Here is a 17,160-nt window from a genome sequence, read left to right as displayed (position 1 = left end):
TTTGGCAGATAGCCACCATGTTTACTTCTTTATGAGAGGTTTGCTTGTTTTTCAAATATTCTGCTGTTAAAGTCACCTGAGAAGCTTTCTGAATTTACATGTGGTCCCCGCCCCATCCTTAAGGATTCTGAATAAGAACTACTAACTTTGTCCAGCCCTCCAGTTTTACAGATAAAGAGGCTGGTACACTTTGGAAGGCTCTACTCCATCAAGAGTTATGGTAGAGAAAATTTCTTGTGGTTTTTGGTTTTCTCTGTTTTTCAAAACTGGAAATCAGGCTAGGCTGCAAAGAGGATGTTCTTCAACCTTGTTAACCCATCTTCCTCCCTTCTAACTTGGGCTTAAAGTTTGACACCCAAAACAGAAGCAGGTGGTAAGCCCACTTCCTTTAATCAGCATTTCACTTAATCTAAGAAGCCATTGGTTTTTACCAGGAGACATCACTATTTTTATTAGCGTTAAAAGGAAAAAAAAGGATGCCAATAAAATGATGATATGGTGCTTTCATATCACTTACAATTTTTGTTTTATTTATTCAGATAGTTTTGTTAGGTTTATTTGAACCTAGATTTTTGTAATTTAATCACTTTTGTTTGTATACACTCAGATGTATATACATACGGACATAAATGTATTTTACACATACACATATATATGCATTAAGTATATACACACATAAATATAAAATAAAATATATAAGTAGAATACATTAATTGAGGTATCTTTAAAACTTCTTCTTATTCTAAGCCTGGCTTTTCTGAATCATTTTCATCTCAGAGTCACAGATACCTGTATTTTCCACAGGATATGGCATGGGGCTGTGTTCCACTGATATTGCGTGTGCAAGGTTTGATGCTGGTGATTTCTTGATCCCACCAAAGGTTTCGGGCAATGACAAATCACTGGGTCCATAGTGAATGTAAGATGTTATAGATTATAGGATGCAGTTGAATTTATAGATGTTAAATTTCGAAATGCACATCTAAAAATGGGTGAAATACACTAAAAGCTTTCTTTAATTCTTCCATTTCAATGAGGCTTATTTTCTGGAATAATGTTCCCTTCTCACTATTTTTTCTCATCTTACTGTTCTTAAAGCATCTTTCAATCAGATTCCCAGTTCAAAGATGCATCATTGTGTTGGTTTTCTATGACTGCTGTAACAAATTACCACCAGGGTAGTGACTTAAAGCAACATAAATTTATTGTTCTTTAGTTCAGAAGCCTGAAATGAGTCTTACTGGATTAAGTCAAGGTGTTGGCAGAGCTGCATTTCTTACTGAAGGCTCTAGAGGAGAATCCAGTTACCTTGTCTTTTGGCAGCCTTTAAAATCCATCCAGACGTCTTGTCTGGGGGCCCTTTCAACATCTTCAAAGCCAACACTGTCACACCAAGTATTTCTCACACTGCCATCTCCCTGGTACTGCCTCTTCTGCCTCTCCCTTCCACTTATTAAGGCCCCTTGTGATTACAGTGGGCCCACATGGATAATCCAGGATCATCACCCCACCTTACAATCAGCTGATTGACAACCTTAATTCCCTTTTTCCATGTAGCTTAACATAGGCTCTGGAGATGAGGATGTGGACATCTTTGGGGGACCATTATTCTACCTACCACATCCATGTTTCCTGTTCATTTCAATAATGGCGAAGCTTTTCCAGATGAGGCTGAAGAGGGAAGGAGGCATCTGTGAGGCCCTTTATCTGGAACCTATGAGAACCCAAACAGGAAAGAGACATGATAGGATCTACTTTACACTGTAAAATACCCAGATCACAGGAAGCCAGGGCTTGCTCCAGGTCTCACAACACAGACACGCTTGTGGCATTCTAATGGTGGAGTGAGTTGGCTTCCCTGGCAACTTCTTGTCAGCAGGGCTCCTCCTGTTGGATCCCCCTGGCTGGTGCAGCTGGGATCACCTGATGGTAGAAGTGTCTTTAATACCTACTTTGTTTTCTTTTGTTGTCTACTGTGTTATTTCCAGCGTTTACCATTGTACTTAGTGGGAATGAACAAGGAGATATTATCTTGGCTGAACTGAGAGTGCCCTCTTTTTTCATCACACACCACTTGTTAGAAACAGCCTCCCACCAAGAATTTGGCCACTTGTTTTATTCTTACGTCGTTTTCTTTTATATATATGTAAAGTCTTCATATGGATCAGATGGAGACTCTCTTTTTCTCTTTGGATAAATTCTAATTACATATAGAATTATAGAATATCTGAGACTTAGAAAATGGGAGATTTTCTCATGTGTAATGTCCTAGTTACATGTTGTCTCTTTTCCTTCCCTTCAATTAGAACTCTGCAAGGTCCTCTCTAACATATTTTGGTCCCTTATCTGCCCCTCCATAGGATGGGGAAATGTTAAGGTGACCCCCGCCCTACCTCTTGTCCAGAGTTAAATGCCTACTAAAGACCTCCAGCAGCACAGAGGCAACTACCTAACACTGCAGGTACCAGGGACAATATATCTTTGAAGAAAACAGACTTATTAGTAGGCAGCTGGCTTTTCAATGCAGATTAATAAAAGGTGGCCAAACAGCATGTTTCTTGTGAAAGTGTTGGTTTGAGGTTATTATATATTCTCCAAAATGAATTTGACTAGGAATTAAGCTCCTTTGCCTTCTTTTTAAAGCTATTGTACGCTTAGAGTTGATTTGAAATAAATTTCATTAGGTCCCATTAATGCCAATCAAACCTTAAATTAAAAATAATTTTTAGAAGTTGGGAAATAATTGGATAAGAAGTCAACACAGAGAATTTTAAATGAATGTGGGTTTGCATTCATGTTGAAAGCAAAATCTTGAAAACAGTGACTCCTTTAGACCTCCTCTGATTTTTTTTTTTTTTTTTGCCTAATTACCAAATATATCCATTGTGCTAGAATTGCTTTTAAGGGAATGACTATTTTTCTTTAGTAGAAAAACAGCTCTGCTGGAATGTTTAAATAGAATTTATCCTTCGGGTAAGATTTGATTCCATGGTGTCTATTTAATCTCTTTTATATAAAACCTAACTTTTAAGTTCATTATGGCTCTATGAAATGGACAGAATTGCAGAATCTAGGGGAAAAAAGGCTGTTTATTCCATTGTTTTATTTTTCTTTTCTTTCTTTTTTTTTTTTTAACGAAGTAGCTTAAACCTATAGGAGGTTAGCTTCCAAATTCAGATGTGGAAACCTCCAGGACAAGTTTGGTTCTGGCAGTTGGCATTCTTACTGTTTTTCAAACTAATAATCCAGTTATAATCCAGACCGGTTTTCCAATTCTGTTCTGCCAGCTCAATCCATATGATGCTGCCTCCTGAAAGTGAAGACACTGAAATTCTTATCTTCTACCACTTATATTGTACCTTGAAAGCTTTCATTTGAAATCAGCTTGATTCCTCACTATTTTGGTTTCCAGGAATTTGAAGTAAAAAATTAATAATGGCATTAATAGTTTTGATATAAGGATGCTATATTGTCAATAATTTTCAACATAGGCCCATGTTTATGGATTTACCAGAGGGAAAGTAAATCATTAGTCATTCATCAGAGAGGTACGATAAATTTTGCACAGTGTTGCTTAGGATGTGTGTGAAGTTTTTGGAATCTTTGTACCAGAAAGCACATCGCCCTTCCCAAGTGAGTTTTGTTTTTTTTTTTTTATCATGAGGCAGTGTACTACTCCAGATAGTTGTGGTACAATTTGGTGCTAAGAATAATGAGTAGATATGTCAGCTCCTGAAGTCTGTACTGGTGAGCTGGACCTTAAGTTGTAGGTCTAAGTAAAAGACTTCAATTGTCTTTTTAAATGTATTGTTGCAGGGCACTAAAAGTTTATCTTTCAAAATTTTGGTTGCTTTACTTGTTTGCTTTAATTGTTTTTATATTTATATTGTATAATTGATGAAAGTGTTGATTTTCATAGATTATCAGAGTAGTAAAAGTGGTGGGAATGTGTTTTATTTATTTATTCTGCAGTATGGCATGCAGCTGTACCAGAATTATATGCATCCATATCAAGGTAGAAGTGGCTGCAGTTCGCAGAGCATATCACCTATGGTAAGGACCAAATTTTTGAGCCTGTGTTTTATTTTACATTCACATTATATTAATTTAAATTACACTACATAACAGTATCTTATAATAATTTACGTTATTTTCTGTTGGTTAAGTAACTCTTTGGCACCATTCTAGTATAATGTTACATTGAATTTTTTATTCTTGGATTTTATTTGCTTGTAATCTATGTGATAAAATCATATCATTATACATAAAGTATTTAATAAAATATGTAATAGTATATGTTAAAGTTTTAAATATTTGAAACAATTATGTGTCTTTCTGTGTCATTATAACATTTGAAGATTAGATCTTAAAAATATAATTTATAGAACATATTCCTTGGCATTGTAGATTATGTTTTGTTAATTATTGGTTTTGATTGTGGTTTCATATTTTATTTTAATACCGATTCTGGGATTGTCACAATCTAGTATAAAGATACCAGTGATTTGGAATTTTAAAAGCTACAGTATACACATGTGAGCTCTTTTGCATTCTGGCTAACAATAATTTTTTTAAGTTCCAGGTCCTTTAAAAGTGGACTGCTTTCCAGGAAACCCAAAAACTGCAAGCCAAAATATAGGTCGTGTGTTACATTAACTCTAGCACTGCTTTTCAGACTTATACTAAATGTAACTTGGATATTTATTTGCAGACACACAGACACATCTTTTTCCTTCTTTAGGATCTAATTTTAATTTTGTGTGCATTAACATAAGAAATGTATTTCTGAACTTAAGATTTATGTTCTGCTATTTTTGCTGCACTCCTTAAGATAGGGTATATTAGGAATTCAGATGTATGCACATGTGTTACAAATCAGTTAATGTGCATTTTTTTTAATCTACATTTTCACTTAGGTTAAAAATATGCTCTTCATGGATGTGACCAGGGAAGGTGCATTTATCCCACATGTAATGTAGTAGATGAAATGCTCAGTTCTAGGAATGAAGCATGAAATAATGTTGATTATGAAACCTGATAGACTATATAGAAAAAGAACTCCAATTTTGTAGTTACGTCACTTTAACTTATGGAAGAATAACTTTCCATCTTTGTATGGTATTACTTTTAAGCCCTAAAATAAGAAACTAAGGGGCACAGTGAATTTTTATAAAAGCAATCATGTTAAGATGAATGTTTTTACATTTTTTCAGCTTACTCTTATCTTTCAATTCATATGTATATAAAAATAATAATGAATTTTATTATATTAATCCTTTCCTAAACTCCTCCAAATTTCTTTTAGAGTCCAAAATTATTAGGATGAACATGTTAATAGCAGCCAAATATTTGGAGGCAATTATTTAGTGTCCTCTTAATCATAGGAAAAATGGTTATAAATGAAGTTCTTCCTATTCTCATCACTGTCAGCATACATGTATGGTATTACCCTTGTCTTTTTCCATTGAAGGTGATGCTGCTATTGATCAAGATGTGGATAACAGTTTAGTTAGTGTAGCTTTCCTTGTTCAGTGCCAGGTAAAGGAAGAGATACTCCTTGAGTGAGTTTGGTTGGGAATAGCGGTTGGAGGATGCAGGTGCCTGTGTGGTAAAGACCTATCCTGTCTAGCAGTTGTCCTAATCAGACACAGTAGTATGTGAGAATTACATCTTTAATATTATTAATTTACATGAAGGAAACGTAGAATCTGTTTTGGGAAGTAGTTGTGTTGACTTTGGTGTCTCTATAAAATCTCACTTTTCCAGATTATTTGGGAAGAATCAGGGGCCTAAAAGATGCCAGTACTCTTTACCAGCCTTTGTTGCTTTTCATCCGAGGACTATTTTCAGCGATTAACATATAAGTTTTTAGTATAAAACTTTAGTTATATTTTTAAAGGAACAATATTATTTTCTTTCTTTTCCTAACTCTTCCAGGTATACATTTTGAGAAAGGAAATGAGAAAAAAAATTCTCAAACCATAATGAATATCTTAGCTATATAAAGGATGTAACAGCCACCCCATCAGCCTTTAAAGTGAGAATCAATCAGCAGCAGACATTTCAGGAAGCCAAATATATTTGGTCCTTTTTAGGGAAAACAAAGGATTCATTTAAAGGAGTATTTATCAATATTGCCCTGGCTGGAGTGAGGGGACGGAGGGTTGGGGAAGGCGAGTCTACTCAAGCTCTTTTTATGCTTCACTTTTGACCTGAGGATAGACATTCTAAACTGCAATTTCTCCACTGTATTTCCCACTCTATGGAACATAAAAGAACCCTACAACAGACATATCTGTTACTGCTTTTACCATAAGCTGCCTGTGTGACTTTGGTCAAGTCACTGGTATCCTGCAGTGTAAAATGAGGGTGATGGTTGTATAATCTAGAAACCATTACATTTCTGATGTCTGTAGCTTTGTATAAAGCAAATGAGAGAAAAATATCTGAAGAAATTGTGTGCCCTCTTGCTAATGATGGCACTGTAAGTTTATCTAAATCCTTCAAATGGGATGATACTGGTTGTCACCTAGCCAAACTTCCTGAAAAACCATTTTATGTGCAGCCTCACTAAGAATTAGTAGATGTGATCTCAAAGTGTGGGCTGGATAATCCAGGGTATACCCAGACCTATTTTTTTTTCTTAAAAAGAAAGTCATGCCATTAAAATCATGGACCCCTTTTTTAGGGCCTTCTCTGTTCATCTCCTAAGAAGGAAGAGCTAGAAAAGGGGAGAAGTGTTGGAGAAATATAACCAATTGTGAATGTTATCAACATTGCTTTTCTATGTGAAAGAAATTGATCTGAAAATGACCTTTTGAGTTTGTCAGACTCTGCTTTACTTCCATTTTTTTGTCCACCAGTGGTAAACTATTAATTTTTTATCTACCACCTGCCATTCAGTAGAAAACATTTGTTATAGTCCAGTGTTTTCCCTTAATCTAGTTAATGTAGCAAATGAAAACGTTCCTTATTTGTAGTGTCGTCTTCTTATGTATGTCAAGTAAATAGGGAACACAGGATCTTGTTTTATTTCCTGGCCTGCTATACTAGAGGGAGAAAAATAGGACAACTGATTATGTTTATTTTTTTCTTAATATAATGGTATTTTTATGTTGCCAGGGAGTTGAGATTACAGAACCTACCTTGGCATGTAAAGGGAGAGATATTATAAGGATAAAGCTATTGTGATTGAGGAAGCTTACTCTGTGGTTTGGGCAGGTGGATGCTTTTCATTAATGTCAGCAAAGCACAAGTATATCCGACTGGTCTACAGACCTGCACAGAAGATCACGGGGTGAGAAGGGCAAACTATGGTGTGACAGCAAATAGAGATTACAGAGACAGCATCTGTGTGGAAAGAGCAGCTGTCAGTTATAAAGGCTCCTGTAACAAATGAAAGATTGCATGCCAGATCTTTAGAAATATAGATGAACCATAATAAGATTGTAGGCCACTACAGCATAGTTTGAAGAGAAAATTACAAATGCTAATAAAGTGGGATGTGTGAAGCAGTGATAAAGGAGTCCTATAGTTATCTGTGGATAAGGTTTTGTTTGAAGCCTACATTTGACTATAGTCTATGCAACCAAGCCAGGTATAGCTGAATCTACATAAAGAGAGATAAAATGCTTTTAAGCCAGGGGGCCCCAGATGCAGGCTGGCTAGTAGTTTACTATTATAACTCCACTTTGGGTTTTGCTCTTCTATTAATTAGTAGAAAATAACTGTTATTTTCCATGGGTGTTTTTAAATTTTTCTTTTGGAGAATTTTAATTCCTTCTTGATGTTGTATGAACTTATGAACTGAGTGGGATTCTTGACTAGAGATTTTGACAATGGTCTTTCTTAGGATTCATGACTTGTTGTGGGGTGGCATATTTGTTAAAAGATGGTTGTAAAGTAGAGCCCCAAACAAACAAAAAAGAAGATCGGGTTTTGCATATTTTACTTTCAACTCAAAGAATATAAATACAAGAAGTAATAATTAGCAAAAACAATGACTTTATCATTTGTTTAAACTAAGTTTCTTTAAAGTTGCCTTCTATCAGTTCTTATTCGGGCTTATTTTTGCAGCCCTCATGTGGCCAAGTGTATTCTCACAAGATGAAAATGTGTTCATATGTTAAATCATGGAAATTTTAAGATTATGGAATTATCAGGATTATTCTTTCACTAAATTTTATTTTCTAAGTAAGATGAAAGTTGATGTGATAAACTTTTAAAATACATATTCTAGTTTGCTCCATTATAAAACTCATTAAAAATAATGAGTATTATTTCTCAAGAGATATATGTCAATCTAAGTTATAACTTTTGGGTATCTTGAATCTTAAAAACTAGTTGCTTCATAAGTAGATGGATTTGACATTTAATTGATGACTGATGGATCTCAAAGCTTAATGGAGACATCAATTCAGAAACAATGTATCTTTTTAACCAGAGGAAGAGCTATTCCTTTCTAAATGGAAGTTTTCCCATTTTACTAGAGAACGTGAAAAGATAAGTTTGTTTTAGAAGAAAGACATACTTTAAAAGCTTTTAATCTGTTTATTCAACTCTTCAGTTACCTTAACAAATTACCATTTAGCTTTTTTAACAAAAATATATTTAGCACCTTTATATCTTGAATATGTATTTTCACTTTAAATATTCTGCTAGCCCCTTCGGGCACCACCTTCTAGAATGGAAATGTACTGCCAGAAAAACACTGAAATTGAAAAACACTTTCAATTTATTTGAAAGATAACTTTCAAAGAAATTTTCATAACTCAAATGTGTTTCTTTTTTCCAGAGAAGTATATCAGAGAATTCCCTGGTAGCAATGGACTTCTCAGGCCAGAAAAGCAGAGTTATAGAAAATCCCACTGAAGCCCTTTCAGTTGCGGTTGAAGAAGGACTCGCTTGGAGGGTACAAGTAGCTTCACATTCTTCAAAATATTTATGATTTCAGTTTGTTTCACCTAAAAACTTGAGATTTGTTTTCTCCTTCCTTGCTCAGAAAAAAGGATGTTTACGCCTGGGCACTCACGGTAGCCCCACTGCCTCTTCACAGAGCTCTGCCACAAACATGGGTATGTCTGTTCATAGTCATTGCCACTGAGTAGACGGATAGACATGGAAAGGACATGTAATGAAATTGCAGTCATCTCAAACAAAGCTTTGCATTCATCCATCCTATTTCTTTAGCTATCCACCGGTCCCAGCCATGGTTTCACCACAAAATTTCTAGAGATGAGGCTCAGCGATTGATTATTCAGCAAGGACTTGTGGATGGGTAAGTTTGGTATTTTTAATTTTGAGTACTTGTGAATTGGATTTCTCCTATAAGCAGAATTATTTATTCCATAGCCACGAAGAGTTCTTGATTTGGGCTTATCATAAAACAGAAGTGGCATTGTTCTATAAATGAGGTCGTCACTGTATTCTAACAGTATCTATATTATACCTGGTACATAGTGTGTGTCTGGTATTTGTATATAAATGGACAAATAACAGAATAGAATATCTTGTTCTTAACCAGTGATCACTAATATTACCCATTATGTCCTGATTCTAGCATCTCAGATATCAATTGATGGGGGAAAATGAACTTGTTTTTAAGTGTCAATATTTTGATTTGAACATATGATTTCAAAGTATGGTTTATATTATGACATTATGTCAAATGTATTTTTTTAGGTATGATACAATGTGTATTAAGTAAAAAGCTGTTTCTTAAGTGTTTTGAACACTTATTTTTTTGTGTGTTTACATCCCTATTGTCCTTTCTCTAAATTTTAACATCTTAAAGTAATATAGATCCATGAAAAGAGTACCTTTCAACTGTTTCTCATGTTGTCTTTTAGTGGGGTACCACGGAATACAAAAGAGAAATATAAAATGTATTATGAAAGATTTATAATGTGAAGAATTTTATTTTTCTCAAATTACTCAGTGTTTCAGATACTTTCTATAATACTGGCTGAATTCCCTTTCCAAATGCAGTACAAATGAGGGAGGTTGTATTGTGGTTTAGATGAGTAATGAAATCATTATCAATTTAAACAAGTGGTGATGGGATCTTTTATCTTCAAAAGTTGGCTTAAGATAGTGACAAGATTTCAAGGTGATTTCATACTGAAATTTGGATAACAATGCTTCTTCACATGGAAGATTATTAATAGGAAGTCAGCATTTCCCCAGACTGTAAATAAGCTATTTTAATACGTTTCTTTGCATGGAATGCAGTCTTCTTGGATATAAATTTGAACAATCAGTAGAATTACAATCTGATGAAACCAAGAAAATAAATGAGTCACAAAGAATTATTAAAATGTTTTGAAAGATTGTAATTTTCTTTATTTCTGAGCCCAGTATTTATAAAGTGAATGAAATGATCGTATAAAAAAAGATACTATCTTATTTTTAATATTTTTGATATTCTTTTGGAGAGATGTGATGGTGCCAAGTGATCCACTAGGTGGTAGTGGTGATCTACTTGGGAATGGGAAGAGAATCACAGCTTGATTTACCAGTGAAACGCCCTTTTGTCCCATTTCCCAGTGATGTAATATCGGAATCTCACACAGCGCAAATGAAATGGATAACCTCGTCAGACATCTGTGATGCTTTAAATTTGGCTGCCTCTTTGCCCAGGCACAGTGAGATTCATATTGGATTCACCAGTGGGGATCATTTACACAGTGTATTTACCAGCAATTAATACAAAACTGGTTTTGCATTGCACTGCCAGTGAATAAGAATCCACTTTTGGCAGCATTTTTCTCTTAGGCTGTTAGAGGCCATGTCTTGTTTTTCTAGCCTGACATTATAGAGGCTTTTCTGCTGCATTCTTCAAGGTTAAAGTATGTGTTGTTTGGATGATTTTTTTTACTTAAAGCATTTTGCTTAAACATTTAATAAATAATTTCAAGATTTTTTAAAAACAATATATTGATTTCTTTCTTGCTATTGTGTATGAACAGTTGAAACCAGAATCAAAATCAAGGGTATCCAGTATAGAAGAGGGGGTTATAATAAAATAAAATTTCAGGCCAGGCGTGGTGGCTCATGCCTGTAATCTCAGCACTCTGGGAGGCCGAGGCAGGCGGATCACTTGAGGTCTGGAGTTCGAAACCAGCCCAGCCAATATGGTGAAACCCTGTCTCTGCTAAAAATGCAAAAATTAGCTGGGCATGGTGGCATGTGCCTGTAGTCCCAATTACCTGCGAGGCTGAGGTGGGAGAATTGCTTGAACCCTGGAGGCGGAGATTGCAGTGAGCCGAGAGCACTCCAGCCTGGGTGACAGAGCGAGACCCTGTTTCAAAAGAAAAAAAAAATTCATTCTAAATTCTTACCTTCTTTCAAAACTTAACATGACCCAGAAGGTAAAATAACAATATGAAAATGCCTTAATCGTTAGGCAAAACAGTTACATGTGAATACCCAGTTTCCCAGTGCAAAGAGAACGTAGCACCAATTGTTGATGCAGACATAACAGTGTATTATTTATTGTGATTAAACAATCTGACTAATGGGTTGTGTATTTAGCCTATTAAAATTACAGTAGCACTGATGACAGCTTTATAGTACAGATTATGTTATACCATATTGATTGCCAAGTTGGATAATCCCACCCATTGAATACATAGTAAAGGAGTCCCCAGCTACATTTATGAATACACTTCTTGGATTTATTAATGCTATAGTTCTATGAAATCCATGAGTAAATATAGAAACATTGAAATTCCTTCTCTCTCTTTAGAGTTTTCTTGGTACGGGATAGTCAGAGTAACCCCAAAACTTTCGTACTGTCAATGAGTCATGGACAAAAAATAAAGCACTTTCAAATTATACCAGTAAGTAATTCGTGATTTCACATTTGTGTATTAGAAATGATCTTAATGCATAAGCTTTTGATCTTAATGCATAAGCTTTTGGAAACTTTGGTTTTCTTTTGGTCTTTTTATTAAATATAATTTGGCAGCTTGTGCTTTGACTAGAGTTAACTTTGGCAGAAATGATTTTATGAGCCTGAATTAATATAAGAAATACAGGAATTGTAAAAATTAAATTTTCCTTTTTCTATGAAATATGATTTAGCAATATTGTATAGACCCCATGCCACCTATTGTTAAAAGGGCACTAAAGCTTCTTTCTCCTGAATTCCACTAACGGCTCTTTAGAAAACATTACTTTAAAGCCTTTTCTCCTCTCTTCTCTCAAAAATGTTTTTTTTTGTTTTGTTTTGTTTTTAATGGCTATGGCTAGAAACAGAGATTCTATGGAACTAGTGAAGACTTCTGAACACATTTTTAAAAGTTCTGTGATTCGGCTTCTCTGTGACACACAACTTGCTTTGGGATTTCTGTTGCCTCTTCTGCTGTGTGTCTGTGTGGGTGTGCATGTATGTATGTGATGTGTATAGTATATTGGAACTGAATGGTGGGGAGTGAAGATTCAGTCTTTTTGGAAAGGTATTCCATAATATTGCTAAATTACTAGTGCGTTCTTTTGAATTGCCTCTTTTTGGAGTTATCCAAAGGCTATATAAAATATCCTCCCTACTTCTTTTATTTTGTGATCAATGTCCCCAGCAAATATGAATTGTTTAGTACCAGAAGACTTCACTGATTAAAAAAAAGACAACTGACAGAATGACATTCCATTAGCATAATATGTGATTGCTTCAGAATAAATCTACTGATAAAATTATGTAAATATTCATTTTTGTGGCTAAGTAGACAACATTTAGAAAAGGAAATTAATTTCTCAAGTGGGAGCATTAAAATCTTCGTTTACTTTTACTCTGAATATTGTAGATTTCTTTCATTGATTCAAAATATTCATACTGTCTTTACTAACAGAATGCTGGGAGAATTAGAACTAGATGAAGTAGAGTAGCAGTGCTTCTCAGGGATCAGCTGATATTTCTTTTAAATGCAAGTGATGTTAAAAAAACAAGTAGATATGCCATAACATTCTTTTCACTGTCTTTTAGTTTTATAAACTTGGAAGTTTTGGCATATGGAGATAGTTTGCAATCGAATATGATTGTCCTTCTGTGTAATTTATCCTCTTTACTTATTTGTTGCTTTTCTTTTTGCAGGTAGAAGATGACGGTGAAATGTTCCACACACTGGATGATGGCCACACAAGATTTACAGATCTAATACAGCTGGTGGAGTTCTATCAACTCAATAAGGGCGTTCTTCCTTGCAAGTTGAAACATTATTGTGCTAGGATTGCTCTCTAGACAAGCCAAAAGTGACTTATTAAACTATTGAAGGAAAAGGACTCAAGAAAAATAATAAAAGACCATAAATAAGGGCGAAAACATTACCATGTGAAAAGAATGTATTTTACCTGCAAGTTACAAAAAAATAGTTTGTGCATTGCAAATAAGCAAAGACTTGGATTGACTTTACATTCATCATTTAAAATTCATTAGTTAAAATTAAACCTTAGAAAAAAAATGACTTGGTGTGTTCTTGTGTGATTTTTACATTGCTATAATATTTTCTTCAAATATGCATATTTAAAACATGTCTCCCTTATTTACCATATAGCAACATCAGAATTCTGAAACACAAAATATGAAATAAATTGGGAGTCAGAAATAATTATTTGTGCACTAAATTTCAATTATACTATTTTTTAATGTTAAGAAATATGATAATAACTTATCAATTAAAAGAAACTATCCACAACCTGTGAATGAAACTAAAAACTATTTTGAATTATATATTTTCTGGGTTTATGATCATCTTAAAATGAAATCATATTTTGAGATAGTAGCTTTAAACCATTTTGAAATATGTTGATTTTTTTCCAGGTAACTTAAAAATATTATTAAATAGTTAATTATAAAATTTATACTGGTATTGTACCCATTAGTGGCATATTTTTCATTGTATTTTCTTCCATTCATTTAATGATTGGCTAATACTACTTGTTTTTAAAGAAGTAATTGAAATGTAGAAGAGATATATGTAATTTGCATACACCTTCTCATGGTATATAATCTATGACAATGTGACATTGTTACTTTAACATTTCACACTTGCTCCATTCTCTAACTTTCAGAACACTCTTTAGCTCTTTTCACTAATAGATCATTAACCAAATCAATATAGGTGAAATCAAAGATTCACAATCTATAAGGATACTAATAGTGAAATCCTTGTTTTTTTCTCTTTGCCTTCCCCCTTTTCAGTTTCTTACCAGGCAATATCAAGAAGGAAGCCAAAGATTTTGAAACTTGAAATACTAACCTTCCTTATCACTTCTTCGAGACCATCTGGGAATAGTTTTTAGATTCTGTGATTCTTTTGTTCCCATTTTTTTGTAGGAAGGATTTTACTTGTTCCTAAAAAATGAGGAACAAAACATCAAATAAACATTACAATTATACTAACTATTGGCCGTCTCCTCTAACTGACCTTTATGACAACATTGCGAGAAAGATTTTTAAAGCAATATTCATAAATGCATACTTTAGTTTTAAATGAAAGCTGTATATTTTTTGGTGACAAATTATATGAAAGCATTCATGAAATGCTAATAAAATAATAACTGAAAAAGAATTATTTATTGAATTTTTAAAGATTTAACTTACTTTTAGCTAATGCAAGCCTAATTGCTAAAACACTGAAACTTAGAACATTAATCTGATGTTATAAAATACTGGTCTGGTTTCCTCAAAGGCTTGGAAGGCACACAGGACTTCTAAGTAGAACAGCATGAGTAAATACACTTGCCTTTTTCAACCTCTCAGAATGGCCCTGAGTATTTCTGATTTAATTTTGATTTTTAAAAAGACTTTGTGTTTTGAATTTGAATACATTTTCTCAGGTCGTACCCAGTTTAAACAGACAGTATCAGAAAATGTACTATCTTGAATACCAAACTCTTATAAATTGGCCAATTTGTGCTTATCTTTGTTTGTGTCTCTAACTTCATAATCTAAGTGTATTATTGAGGGGCTCAGATTTTGTATGTAATTGCTTAATTTGATCTTAAAGTATGAGTGAAGAAACATTATTGAGGAAAGGCTGACAAAGGGAAATCATTATTTTCTTGTTTCCTTCTGAAAATGGGTCTTGGGTGTGTGTGTGTGTGTGTGTGTGTGTGTGTGGTCTGTGTGTAAATCTAATATGACATGAAATCTGAGAATTTCAGACACATTCACAGTTACTACAGTATTAAAGTGCATTCCCTAGTAAAATGTGAATTACCTTTGGATTACTTTCCATTTTGATTTAGCCATGTTCTGTTATCTTGCACCATTTGGGATAGGGATGAAGACAAATGGTCTCTGTTTTCTTCCATTTCTGTTCATGTTGGAGGTAATATGCTTCATTCTCCCAGAAAGAAGCTAGCACAGTAGACTCTCTAGTAAATCTTGTTTTTACAGCATAAAAATTATTAGTAGTGCTTCAATTCAGAACAATTACTTGTTTCATGTGGATAACAGTATAAGCCCTGACTGATTTGAGGAGATTAGATGGACGTTTTTGTTTTAGCTGTTTTACAGTGGGTGACATCAGTTAATCAGAGCCCCATATGGTCTCTGGTTTTTGAACACCAATCATGACAACTCTACACATGGTAGTTGTATTCTGGTGGTGATGTCGGATTATTTCCTGGATCATAACTTCTCTGAAGAGGAAATGTTTGTCGTGGGTAATGGTTACAGCTTGGTGTTTCAAGCTGGCTCCACCATCTAAAATGCTCTCTATATTGCCAGCTACTTTTAAGCTTGATGGTGTGTTGGATCCATTCAGCAGCCAGGTGAAGCCTATGGACCTCCTTCTCAGAAGGTAGAAATGCTGCCATATTGTGACCTGCTGTGTCCCTGGCTGTGTTGATTTTACCCATATAAGACCTCCAGTTTTCCATCTTGAGTTCTTTAGAGAACAGAGTGGGTGATTCCTGGTGTTACAATACCTGTGGGGCACAAAGTAGTTTGCTTGAGATTCAGGGTACTTGTTTCAAGGACCTTGTTGTTACAAGATTATTGTAACATTGAAAATTCACTCACTGAAACCTCCATGCCTATATCTTGTGGGATGCATCACTGCAGCCCAGTCCTGGTTCCCACGCTTACTGTCTGTGACATTCACAGGAATGTGTGGTGATATGAGCCGCAGTGCTCATAACTGGGGCACTGCTTGTAACATTGCTAATCTCATACTCCTCAGATCACGATACATATTTGCATAGACATCTTGGCTGAGCGCATAACGATATTCAGCTAAGAGCTCATTGCAGAGATCTGCCCAGCTGAATTTAACCGGCATAAGTACTTGCCTGCGATTGGGATATCATGTGATTAGTTCTTTGCCATGTTAATATACTTTGTAAGTGTGAATAATTCAACATCACACAATACACAAAACTTTAGAAACTAGAGTTAAGATTATAGCTCTGGTATTATACCTTGTAGATTCAAATTCCAAGTCATTATATACCAGCTATGTAGCCTTGGTCAAACCAATTTCTTCATCTCTAGACGGGATCACTACCACCACCATCATAATCACCACTTATTAAGTTGTCTTGCCAGTCAAATCATTGGCTTAGATCTTCATTGGTATATACATCTATTACATTAGCGATCATACATTTAGGTCCTCTACCTCCCAGGGACATTGCTCTTTCCACTGAGTGCCATTGCATTGCTACCTCTTCTTCTTCCTGCCAGGAACGATATATTGTACATTACATATTTGCCTCTGCCCTTATTTCAGTTCTTTCTATAAGGATGCTTTTATGGAAGTAACCATGTGTTCTACAATAGGGTGCTGCCCAGTCCATCAGTAGGGACTGTGTGGAAAACCATATTGTGCCCATCTGTACAAGATCATACAGATCACCACGCTGATTAAAAAGATTAAGTGTTATTTGTGATTTTAAACCTGCTGATTAAAAAGATTAAGTGTGATTTGTGATTCTCACATTCATCGTGTCCCCTCTCCCCAAATTACAGTGATTGATAGGATGGGGAATACAGAAGGTTAAAAACCTGCTTTAGAGTTCATGCCTGGACAGTACAGGGCATGGGATGGTGCATGGCTGGGTGGGGGAATATGAAAAAAGCTCTTCCTAGGTGATTGGTGCATCTCTGAAAAATTAATAGACGTTAGCTAAATGAATGTATCCTTCTTCTGGCTGATT

The 17,160-nt window shown here is 34.7% G+C and overlaps 1 protein-coding gene across 2 annotated transcripts in view; it reads left to right on the top strand.

The window, feature by feature from the left end:
• The window catches only part of GRB14 (growth factor receptor bound protein 14), a 128,610-nt gene extending 114,752 nt beyond the window's left edge, over nt 1-13,858 (top strand). For both annotated transcript variants that reach the window (XM_034954400.4, XM_034954399.4), the window contains 6 exons: nt 3,973-4,053; nt 8,795-8,911; nt 9,002-9,074; nt 9,190-9,277; nt 11,747-11,840; nt 13,091-13,858. In XM_034954400.4, coding sequence (XP_034810291.1) covers nt 3,973-4,053; nt 8,795-8,911; nt 9,002-9,074; nt 9,190-9,277; nt 11,747-11,840; nt 13,091-13,237 — 600 coding nt within the window. In that variant the 3' untranslated portion in view covers nt 13,238-13,858. The remainder of the gene's footprint in view (nt 1-3,972; nt 4,054-8,794; nt 8,912-9,001; nt 9,075-9,189; nt 9,278-11,746; nt 11,841-13,090) is intronic.
• The last annotated feature ends 3,302 nt before the right edge of the window (nt 13,859-17,160 follow it).

The sequence above is a fragment of the Pan paniscus genome, chromosome 13, assembly GCF_029289425.2.
Source record: "Pan paniscus chromosome 13, NHGRI_mPanPan1-v2.0_pri, whole genome shotgun sequence".
Lineage (NCBI taxonomy): Eukaryota > Metazoa > Chordata > Mammalia > Primates > Hominidae > Pan > Pan paniscus.
This window is presented reverse-complemented; position numbering and strand designations above follow the sequence as displayed.